This window comes from Sprattus sprattus, assembly GCF_963457725.1.
Source record: "Sprattus sprattus genome assembly, chromosome: 21".
NCBI classification, from domain to species: domain Eukaryota; kingdom Metazoa; phylum Chordata; class Actinopteri; order Clupeiformes; family Clupeidae; genus Sprattus; species Sprattus sprattus.
In genome coordinates this window covers 10,132,215-10,144,714 of record NC_137919.1, presented here as the reverse complement: position 1 = coordinate 10,144,714, position 12,500 = coordinate 10,132,215, and the positions used below count along the sequence as shown (strand labels likewise).

The window sequence follows — 12,500 nt, the reverse complement described above, 5'->3', positions numbered from 1 at the left end:
CTTACGACCGATTTCAAGTCCTTTTTAGCGTTCGGGAAACTAGGCCCTGTTAAGTTAGACGACCTCTTCTCCTCCGCTCTTACCCTGAACACCAGCAGGCCACAAGGCTGGGTACTGAACCCTCTTCTGTACTCCCTGTTCACCCACAACCCACAACACATCTCAGTACTTTTACATTTGCAATGCTCAGTTTTGCACATGCTGCATATACCTCTCAAATTGCTCACATTACTATTGTGGATACTGTACATACAACCAACTGAACATATTTTGTCCACTTTAACGGCATGTATAATATATTCATATTTACTATACAGCTGCTCAGAACATTGACCAGACCATTGACCAGACCGTTACAAAAAATGAATGACCACTGCCATTGGCAACGGGTTTTGTTCTTCTAACTCAAGCAGTCCGTTCACTTTTCGTTGCTATTCAACATCTGACCTTTTAAAGTTCTATTTGAATGACGAATTTAGTTTTTCTTAGCGGAAAACATAAAACTGCAAAAAAAAAGCTTCTCTGTGCCTCGGGGTCCTACTCATCCTGGCAAGATTTATTTTCCTATAATGGCTGGCATTCTTTCCGATATCTCTTACATATACAGTACCAGTCAAAGGTTTGGACACACCTTCTAATTTTTTGATACGTTTTTTCTTTACTTTTATTATTTTCTACATGGTAGATAACACATTTTTTCTTTAGAACATCATTCCATATGTGCTCCTTCGTAGTTTAAATGTCTTCAGTATTAATCTGCAATGTAGAAAATAATAGAAGTAAAGAACAACTTTAAAGGTGTGTCAAAACTTTTGACTGGTACTGTAAATCTGTACATAGGATGCTCTCCACCAACAATAACACTTTGCCTACTGTTAGATATAGCATCACTTACACTATAGTACTTATATACATGTATACCTGCACGTCTGCACATTCACTCTGTATAAAACAATGTATTTTACACTTGTGGTTAAATGGTGAAATGAACTTGATTTAATTGGCTTTGTAGCTGTACCCTGCACAATGACACTAAAGCTGAATCTGATCTAATACTAGTCTCAGACTGTATGGCCTTGGGGAATAAAGCTTTTATATCACTGCTAAATAGATAGATAGCGCTGTTCTCTGTAACTAGTTTCAGACCCAAGTAGTGTATATTAGTAGACTTTTTAGTCCTTATCATTGGCAAGTAAATCAATTATGTGATTTGTAACGTGATAGGGTATTGCATGCCTAACTCTCTGTGTGTGTGTGTGTGTGTGTGTGTGTGTGGCCAGGGAAAGGGAGAAGAGAGAAAGTAATTTAATTACGAGCACAAAAGACACACTGATGTGGCAGCTCAATGATCTGAGATCAGTGGCCAGATATAACAGATGGATTTTAAATACAGCAATCTCTGCCCGAGAATCCGATCAGTGCTTCAAAGATGTGCTTTGAAACGCTTTAAATAATGCACATCACAGACAGCTATGGCAGCAAAATATTTTAAAAACAAAATAGATCTTTAGTCTGTCATTCTCCTTTACCATCTGCCATGATGTCTTCATGACTCTTACTGTTGTGAGTTATTTGTCTATTTGTTTGTTTGTTTTCAATTAAGCTATGCAGGGGGAGCTGGGAGCAAAAGACGGCCACAAAAGGGATTATCTGTAGTAACTTCTCAGTCGTAATCAGAGTTTGGTGCTGCTTGGTGGATTGCCTCTTCACTATCAAATGTTGGCTTTTTGGTCTATTTTTGCAGGATTAGCGTCATGCTAGAGTCTGTATGAGATGACGTGCAACAGAAAAATACTTAGTTGAGAGTGTTAAGAGTGTTAAGAGTAGCCAATGATACTAAATGTGTTGAGTGTCTGAGTGGACTATGAGCTAGATCACTCCCGGCACGCGAATGTAGCAACACGAAGGATGTGGTGCTTAAGTGAAGCAATTGCTCCTAGATTGAGGAGAACATGTGCGTTTAGCTGGACAGGCAGAAAGGTCAGCCCGCAATAGAAAGCCTTAACTTGCCTTTAAAAAGTTAGTTTATTAGTTATCATTATTGTATGCCAACTATCTATTTATGTCTTTATTAAATTGAATGTATTGCTGTGTTGAGTTTCCTACACATAATGATCGTTATGTGAGGATGCCAAAATGAATCAGACAGGGGAAACAGCCGAATGAAAGACTTTCTTCATTTGACTTAATAGTTGACTCGCTTCTTCTAAAAGCTCGTCTGGCTCCGAGTCAACTCAAAATGGAGTCTGGAGCAGCTCGGCACGGCCGTTGTTGCCACGGCTGCGTTGGCAGAGGCGCTGTGATTATCCTTGAGAGGGTGAGTCGGTGAAAAGCTTTCTCCCATCATGCTCCTGTAATGACAGCGGCGCTTAAGGAGTCCAGTACAGCGGCGCGGTTATAATGATGGCGCCTCGACCAAGAGGGGAACAGTGGAAATTGCCTGGTTTCAGTGTGCTCAGAAATCTAAGTCTGCCTTCAATCTGCAGCGGTGGAAAGGCCTGCGTGATTAGAATGTAATTGGACACACACTGGTGTGGACGTGTGGCAAGCCGGAGACACCACAGTTACACTGACGTACGTGGATAGCTTTACAGCAGGGGATTTTACCTCTTCTGTGATATGGCACGTGTGTGTGTGCGTGTATGTGTGTGCGTGTATGTGTGTGCGTGTGCGTGTGCGTGTGCGTGTGCGTGTGCGTGTGCGTGTGCGTGTGCGTGTGCGTGTGTGTGTGCGTGTGCATGAGAGAGAGTCACCATCACTGACCTTCTTAAACATTAAAAAATGAAAAGCAAGAGCCAAATTCAAGCGACCTCAGCTTGTAAAACGCGTTAAAGGCCGTAAAAGCCAAGAGATGGGTGTAAAAAACACGTCCCCCTTAGCCAGTTAGTCTCACATAAATATGTCTAATGAGAATAATCAGACTGATAAAAATAGTCAGCCTAAATATATTGCCTCCCTTGCTCAAAGAAATTGTCCAAATTACCAAACACAGAAAAAACTAAATTATGTATTTTATTGGACTGAAATAACACCAAGACAAAATAAACGTGTTCCATGGCCCCTAACTAGAAAGTAGACTGTGGCAAAGGCTGTTGTAGCACCAAGGTCCGATAGAACAATAATGAGTTGAATTAGAGTTTGAGAGAGACTCTCAAGTGTCTCATGTGTGTGTCATGTGTCTGACATCTTAATATCCATGCTGTGCATGCTTGTGTGTTTGTGTGTGTGTGTGTGTGTGTGTGTGTGTGTGTGTGTGTGTGTGTCTGGTGTGCGTCACCATGTATCTAACATACTGTATCTATTGATGGAACTGGAATTATTGTTATTATTATAGGTAAAGATGTACTTCTCTGTATCTACAACTCACTCTGAACGTATACTACGTCTGTCTCTCACTGAGATCCAATGCAAATGACATGTGACCCTCCCCCCCCCTCTTCCTGCTAGAGGCCTTGTGTCCTGGCATCCCCATCCCCCCATAGGTGACCCTCTCAAATGTATCCCACCCCCCCTTCTCTTTGTATAAAACCTGATAGCATACTGCATCAGGTTAGACCGTTCTTGAACCAACAGCGAGAGGGGTCTCCATGCTGTAAAACAAGCCAACTGAAACCGACTCGGCCTCCTGTCCATTCTTCAACTTTAGCGTGCTATTATTATTCCATTAGATGGTCCTTCGATGCCGGTAGATATACATCTATCTGAAACAGCAAAAGAATATGAGCCGACGCTTCAAAAACTTTGAACGGAGACAGGTAAGCTTTTTAGCATCTTTCTGTGTACAGAGGTTGTGTGGGGGTGAGAGACAGAGCAATCTCATAAATATATAGCACTTAATTCAGCCTCAACTCTTTACATATCCAGCGCTAAGCGTAAAGTGCACAGGCATCGACCAGTTTAAACCAGAAATTAACAACGTTATCGTTCCGGACGTTGTACTAGGGTCGTGACTGTAGCGCGTGTTTTAGGTTAAACACTGTGCCGCGCGGACTAGTAAACGTGATCGAGGCGTGTTTTACATACACAGTCTCGGACGTTTTTATCATTCGGCGTTTAGTAGACCTATGCATTTTTAAAAGCACTGTGTCGGCGCTGTTATTGGGAAGGCACGAGTGCGAGACGAACTGTGTCTTGGGAGCGGCAGTGGCTCTGTTTGTAACGCTTTACAAATTGAGAAGTCTACCATTGTAAGCTTTCGGTTAAATAAACTGGTTACTGTACGGATATGAAAGAGGTCTCTCATCTGCTTAACCGGCCTCTGCACATAGAAAAAGTCCCGTTCGCTTTAATTGACTTATACTATTCATTATAAGGACCAGGAAGAGTCGGTTTCGGTTGGTTTGTTTCAGCGTGATATGTTTGTCTGTTCCGCGTTTCATGTTCGTTGTGTAAACCTGTGTGCGTCCATCTGTGTTGTCTTTGTTCTTAAAGTGGCCAGGCTTGACTATCAGTAGTGATTCAAACAGCCCCATCTATCCTATTGTCTAAATTGATCTAACTTAGTCAGTTAGAAGGAGAGGAGTGAAGACTTTTAACAAAGCCTTCATCCTGGGTGTATATGTTTAAGATACATGGAAATAAGATGCCTTTACGGAAAAACATACGTAAATGTATAGACACATTAGCTGGGCCCACAATATGTTGGAATGCCCCTTTTAAGTAAAATCAAATGAGCTCGCTGTTCAAGTGATCTGCCTGGTAGTCACACAAAGCCAGTGAATGTTGAGGAGGCAGACTTCTGCTAACTCTCTGTGTTCTGTGTTGCCTACATGTTGTAACCAGATTATTAACTTCTCTTGTCTTTGTTTCCCCACGAGTCAGACAACGCGTGTTCCGAGCGAACAACTGCGCAAGCGCTCTCTTGTCTGTGTTTCCACGCGAGTCAGACAACGCGTGTTCTGAGTGAACAACTGCGCAAGCGCGCGTGTGTGTACGTGTGTGTGTGTGTGTGTGTGTGTGGGCTGGCCAGCCGATGGATGAATGACTTCAATGCCACTCTCTGACTGAGTGAGATTTTAGTGTGACATACTTTTGACCACTTTTGACTGTTTTGTTCATATGACTTTTGACTGCTTTGTTTATTGTCTGGTATATGACTTTTGACTGTTTTGTTTATTGTCTGGTATGATTTAAGTCTGACAATGCCTTGCTTTAACTTGTATTTACTTTTCAAAGTTGATAGCTTCCAAGCTATCATATAGGGGATTTGAAGGCTTGTTGTGACTTATCTGCTGACACTATTTTATGTTTTCTTTGTTTGTTCCACCTGTATTCCTTTTTATTTTATTTTGTCAAAGTCGTGTGCTATTTGTCTTTGTTTGTTTCAACCTTTATTTTTATTTACTCCAAGCCATGTGCCTTGACCCCTTAAGTAATCTTGCAGAATCCTTTTACCAAGCACCCCTCCCCCTCCCCCATATCACAGTCAAATGCAAATGTTTGAATGGCTCTAAAATCCCTCATACTGTTGTGGTTTCTCATGGTTTACCATGCCTGTGCCTTCACTCATGAAGTAGTCATTTCATTTCCTGTTACCAAACACCCCTATCCCTCCCCCATATCACAGTCAAATGCAAATGCTTTAATGTTCTCCAAACACCTCATGCTTTTGTTGGCTTCTCATGTGAGACTTGATAAGTACCCGCAGCCAAGAATCTCAGGACCCTGAGATGGCCATGGACTGTTCAGCTCTCCTCAGAGATACACACTCAGCCTAAACAAAAGGACTCTTGACAACCCTGTGACCACAAAGGAAACCTGAACTCATCAACTGGCCATCCACGTGCTTGGTGTTTCAGCACCTGATTCAGCACGTCTTGCCATGATAGAGACTACCCACCCAGAAAACATGGCAGAAGGACTCTGCATGTGGGCTCTGTGTGTTCACAAGATAACTACTGATGGAACTGCAAAATATATATTCCACTGTTAAATTGTATCATCCCTATCTGTAACATATTTCGATGTGTCCTGCCCTGATTGGCTGTTGCCTGGTTATTATTGTGTGAGCATATATATGCTCAATTGGGGGACTGATGGAACTGGAATTATTGTTATTATTATAGGTAAAGATGTACTTCTCTGTATCTACAACTCACTCTGAACGTATACTACGTCTGTCTCTCACTGAGATCCAATGCAAATGACATGTGACCCTCCCCCCCCCTCTTCCTGCTAGAGGCCTTGTGTCCTGGCATCCCCATCCCCCCATAGGTGACCCTCTCAAATGTATCCCACCCCCCCTTCTCTTTGTATAAAACCTGATAGCATACTGCATCAGGTTAGACCGTTCTTGAACCAACAGCGAGAGGGGTCTCCATGCTGTAATACAAGCCAACTGAAACCGACTCGGCCTCCTGTCCATTCTTCAACTTTAGCGTGCTATTATTATTCCATTACTATATCCACGCTGTGCTAATGGCCCTATATTATTTTAGTACTGATTTCACCCAAATGAAATATTTTGATAATAACAGAGACAGTGTGATTTAATAGAAATGTGCTGATAAGCACTGCACATACTGATAAGGTACCCTTAATGTTGTGTTCAGCATGACTGAAGACTATAAATATATATATATATATATATAGAGAGAGAGAGAGAGAGAGAGCTGCTGATATGCCTAGACGTCTTGGCGGAGCGTCCATTTAATATCCTCAGACGGACGACGCAGCAATTTTTTTTTGCATTTTCCATCTTGTTGTCACAAGGCCTCTCTAATAAATATGGGAGAATTGATCACCATGCCAGCGGAGAGATAATTATTTCATGTTGATGTATTGGGTGCAAGGCAGTTTCAGGCTCCCTTCTATACACATTAAAAGTGTCTGACAGCTCATTCTTCCACATACTGTCCAAGACAAACTCACTGTTCAAAGGCTGCATAAAATACTGTCAGGGAACACTTGGCAGAAACAGCACAGCGCAGCAGAGAACAGCGCAGAACAGCGCAGCACAGCACAGCACAGCACAGCACAGCACAGCACAGCACAGCACAGCACAGCACAGCACAGCCCAGCACAGCACAGCACAGCACAGGACAGCACAGGACAGGACAGCACAGGACAGCGCAGCACACAGTAAGGCTTATTTATGGCCAGCCAATCATAGAGTAACTGCTTCATAATTGACCCCTGTTGCATAACCTCAATTTCATTGGGAGAAACAACAACAACAAGCCGACGCACGACAGGCTGTTTGTGGACAAAAAAATACTACTTCTGATGAACTCTCAGACACGTTTCAAAAAGACATGCAGCAGCTTAAGACGCTTCTACCATTTACAAATCCCCTCCTAAAGTCTTGTCCCAAAGGGAGAGTGGGTTAGTAGTCCTTTACAAATCCCCTCCTAAAGTCCTGTCCCAAAGGAAGAGTGGGTTACTAGTCCTTTACAAATCCCCTCCTAAAGTCTTGTCCCAAAGGGAGAGTGGGTTACTAGTCCTTTACAAATCCCCTCCTTAAGTCCTGTCCCACAGGGAGATTGGGTTACTGGTCTTTTAAATATCCTCAAACAGTAAGCTAAAAGAGAGGACACCCCATGATCATTCTCTGTGATTCTGAAGTCTCTGTAAAACCTCCTTACAACACACACAACGCCATCAGAAACTGACATCGCATTAACTAAACACCATGAAAGGATAAAGCCACTTTTGCAATATGAGTGTAATTCAAAACACCACGTGGTTGTTAAACAAGTCTCCTGGGTGTTGTGTTACCATTTAAAGCCCAAACCACTATCGGTTAGGCAGACCATGAAACATTGTTTGAAATACTGCTTTTCATCCAACTGACTGTATTTTAAATGAACACCCTGTGTTCTTTCGGGTCGTCATTGTCATCATCATTACCTGACCATGATGGACATGTACTCACCTGCTTATGAGATCCAAGCCTTTGGAGTCCCTCAGCCTGTAGGGGGCGACCTTTCTGCCCCAAAGCACCAGGAACAAGAGCGCAGCTGCAGAGGACCTACATAAACACCTTCCCAACACTTACCTGAAGAGCTCACCTGAGACCTGAATAAACACCTTCTCAACATTTACCTGAAGAGCTCACCTGAGACCTGAATAAACACCTTCTCAACATTTACCTGAAGAGCTCACCTGAGACCTGAATAAACACCTTCTCAACATTTACCTGAAGAGCTCACCTGAGACCTGAATAAACACCCTCTCAACATTTACCTGAAGAGCTCACCTGAGACCTGAATAAACACCTTCTCAACATTTACCTGAAGAGCTCACCTGAGACCTGAATAAACACCTTCTCAACATTTACCTGAAGAGCTCACCTGAGACCTGAATAAACACCTTCTCAACATTTACCTGAAGAGCTAACCTGAGACCTGAATAAACACCTTCTCAACATTTACCTGAAGAGCTCACCTGAGACCTGAATAAACACCTTCTCAACATTTACCTGAAGAGCTCACCTGAGACCTGAATAAACACCTTCTCAACATTTACCTGAAGAGCTCACCTGAGACCTGAATAAACACCTTCTCAACATTTACCTGAAGAGCTCACCTGAGAATCTCTGCTAATGCGCCAAAAAAACAAGCATTAGCATTAACACAACATAAGATGTTAATAAATAAATAAACAAACTAATAGTCAAAAACAGTGGCACACATCAAGCACAGAAACAGTGCAACCCCTCCCTACACAGTGACATCATTGCACACACATTATTATCATTACTGGCTGGAACCCATGACGAGGTGGCTGGCGGCTGACTGACTCCCCTGTAAGGACGGACAAAAAAAAACAAAGATCCTGTGAATCCTGCCTCGTGACGCAGATCAGAAGAGTGACAAGGCCACCTACAGTCAGTCAAGAGGGCATCCCAGCTACGTGTGGTCAGAGGGCCTGCAAGCCACTCCACACACCCAGTGGAACTAGCGTAGCAGATCATCGGGTTAGTCTGTGTTATAGCTCACAGGCGTGATGTCGGGAGTGAGGATATCTAGGAGGGGTTAGGGAGGGAGGGGGGGTCTTTGGCCAGATTAAAAGGGGGGGGGGGGGGTAATGTACTGGCTATGGAAAGGGGGGGTTAGAGTTTAGTTGGGTTGGGGGGTGAACGAAATCGGTTAGTACTTTAGTAAGTAAGGAGAGTCAGACACAAAAATGGTTGTTAGTACAGTTACAACAAAGGTTTGATTCATACAACTGTATTAGTAACAGACTTTCTTTAGTAAATTTAGTAGAGTAGTGAAACAGGAGGACATTTGTCCTTCGGAAAATTTGGATTGAAAACCAGATTGAATTGATTGAAAATGATTCATCAATAAGGGATATCTGTTTTGGTTAAGAAGAAACAAAATGATCCATTCAAGCTGATTGGGTAAGACAAGCCATGCGAACACCAATTAGATGGGTCAATGGAGAGGGGTGGAGTTAATGGGAGAGCTCCAGCAGACAAGACAACACCACAAACACAAAACGAAAATCACACGAATGCACCCATAGGGTGGGGAGAAGCCATGGAGAGGGTCATTAACATAAACAAGCAAAAACCACAGCAACTCACTGATGGGGAGATAAACACACACACACACACACACACACAAATGGTTACAAGGTTAAGGTGATGGCGACAAACACACACACACACACAGAGAATAAACAGAAGGAATGATGAACACACGTCCAAAGGTGCGTGCGTCTGGACAAAACTGACACAAAGAGAAACAGAAACATGGCAGCAACCCTCGTGGATGCAGGGGTGGGGGGTGGATGAGGGGAGGGGGGGGGGGGGGGGGGGTGCAGGCTTGACGCCATGCCAATGAAAGCAATGCCACAGCAGAGGGGGAGGGGGGGTGACCATTCAATGAGATCACCACAGACAGAATGAAAGGGAAACCAAAACCAACGGAAAGGAGATGGGGGGGGGGGGGGGGGGGGTTGGGGGGGTTAGGAGGGGTGTCAATAAAAGGGAAATCTAAGAGAACAGAAGGACTCTACATGTCTGTAGGGAATGGGAGGCCCAGACACACTGTCTCAGACTTATACATAAACTTCATAATAAGACTGAAATAACAGTACAACAATACGTTAAACTATTTTACTAATAAACTCCTTTACTTCCTCTTGTGTTATTACTACTAGTGACTAGTCAGCTCTGACTGATTAGCGCTACGTCAGAGTTAGCATTAAGCAGAGCTAGAAAAGCTATCTATGTCTGTCAACAGGACTGGGTCTCACCGTAGTTTCGCTAAAGACTTTAGAGTTCCTTCCTCTCTTTTTTTCCCCTTCTTTTCTTCTTTTCATTTGGCAAGGTAGGGTGTGAGGTCATTTTTTTAGTTTGTTTTAGTATGTTATTGTAGATAAAATTAAAAATAAAAGAAAAAGAAAATCCTGTTATAGGCACTCAGGAGTTAAGTGGCTATACGTGTATTAGAACAATTCATATATGTATGCATATGTATGGTAAACATATACATATACATATATACTCAAAAATGTTATTGATCTAGTATAAACAATAAATAAAAGTAAATAAACTAATAATTTAACATAAATGTAAGGTTATCTAAAGCATGCAGGGGAGTTGGGGCCAGTATACCCAGAGGTTGAGAGTTAGTGTTAGTGATAATGGATACAGCGGATCCCACACAGGTCAGACTTCCCAGAAACTATGCTCTAAAAGAGTTTCTATTGGATGAGGTGGCGCTAGTCCAGTGACAGGCAGTAAGAAGCTTAAAGGAACACACGGCACTCTGTGTAAGAGTGGGAACATAAACATAGGTCATGGGTTTGTTTTCCAAAGACCATACATACTGAAAACGTACATCTTAACCTTACTTTGCTAAGTTGCTTTAGATAAAACATAGTTACATCGTTACGTGAACTACTTCCTGTGTGCATCTCCTCTTCCTAATACAGTATACTTAGTAATGTAAACTACTTCCTCTGTGCATCTCCTCTTCCTAATACAGTATACTTCGTTACGTGAACTAATTCCTGTGTGCATCTCCTCTTCCTGTGGAACATGTTGCCAGAACCTTCCCCAATCTCAACGCCAATCATTCAAGCACTAGCAGTAGTTCCTGCTATGGCTGAACCGTCTACTTCACTCATAAATCACAGCTACTCCAGCAAGCAGAAAGTGATTTTAGTGCTACCCCCCTCTTCCCCCCTCCCATACACACAAACGCACATTAAACCTTTGAGCAGAAATACTGCTGGTGATGACTGCTCTGGGCTTTGGACTGGCCAGGGGGGCAATCTTACACTCTCAACCATCTTCACATCTCAGGGAGCTTGGGCTTAAGCTGAACAACAGACTTTCCTGACAACACGCTTAGAGTAGGCTCCATCTACACAAGTGTCCCCTGTTAAGTGGCAATCCACATCTGTCCACAGGCCATTTATGGGAACACTCTCATCTCTAGTAATGAGCCCGCATCGATGTATGAAAACTGTGTTTGTAACTCATTTATAAGGGCTAATTAATGACTTACAAAGGGTTTACAACCTAATTAATAACCTATTTGCAAACCATTTATAAACCATTTATAATGGAGCTTTATTGTAAAGTGGTACCAAACAAAGAGACCAACACTAAAGGACATCACTGTGACGTTCTTACTACCTGTTGCAGGAGTGGCCGTGGTAGGTAAAGCATGTTTCTACTGATAGGAAGTCTGCAGTGTGCGTTCACTTCTAAGATTATTAAGAAATAAAATAAATACAGGAAGGGGTCAAAAACACTGAAGTTAATTAGGTTAATTGTTCAATAATAATTCTTTATTTCTTCATACGGATAATGAGGATTTGTAAACAAATGAAACAAAACCCTCAAAACAACTGGGGGAAAACAAAAAACAAACAAAATTGAAAAGGAATAATAAAAAAAATAATGTCCAAATTTACAAAAATTAAGGAAACTCTAATTTACTAAACCAGACCTCTTTAATTATGTCAAACCAGATTGACCTTTTTCTTGGGAGTGGGGGAAACTGGATGATTGAAACTCAACTAAAGGAAGGGACAGTGTGGTGAAAAAAAAAATAATAGGTTTTTTTTCTTGCTACCTTGGAACCGATGAGAGTTTGAATCAGTATAGGCAAACAGATTTGAAAGAGGTGACGGAAAACCCAGGGCAAACCAAAGTATAAGACAATTAGAATGATATCTACCATATAATGCAGTTTGTTTACCATAGCGTGTCCAATGCCTGCGTGCTTCAGGAAAGACAGGGGAGGGGGAGAACAAAATAAATAAACAAAAAAAAAACCATGACAAGCGGAGGAATCAATATTTACAGGACACTTCCTCCGAAAAAGAAAACTATATGATAACCTCATCCATTGGAATCTATCAAAGGTTTGCAAATGGGAAAAAACAAATACTCTCTCTAGACTTCTTCTTCTTGTGTGGTACCAATCATCCAAATAAAGAAATAAAGAAAGCAATTTCAAAAGTATATTCCCTCAAAAAAGGGTTTTGAACCAAATAATAAAAAATAGTAGTACTGTTAAATTGGTTAGTACGTCAGT

The 12,500-nt window shown here is 42.1% G+C and overlaps 1 protein-coding gene across 1 annotated transcript in view; it reads right to left on the bottom strand.

Annotated features, from left to right (window-relative positions):
• The window catches only part of nrxn2b (neurexin 2b), a gene marked incomplete at its 3' end in the record, with an annotated part of 685,387 nt that overhangs the window by 391,879 nt on the left and 281,008 nt on the right, over window positions 1–12,500 (bottom strand). Inside the window, exon 6 of the mRNA XM_080859771.1 lies at window positions 12,162–12,185. Within this exon, the coding sequence (XP_080715897.1) occupies window positions 12,162–12,185 (24 nt within the window). The remainder of the gene's footprint in view (window positions 1–12,161; window positions 12,186–12,500) is intronic.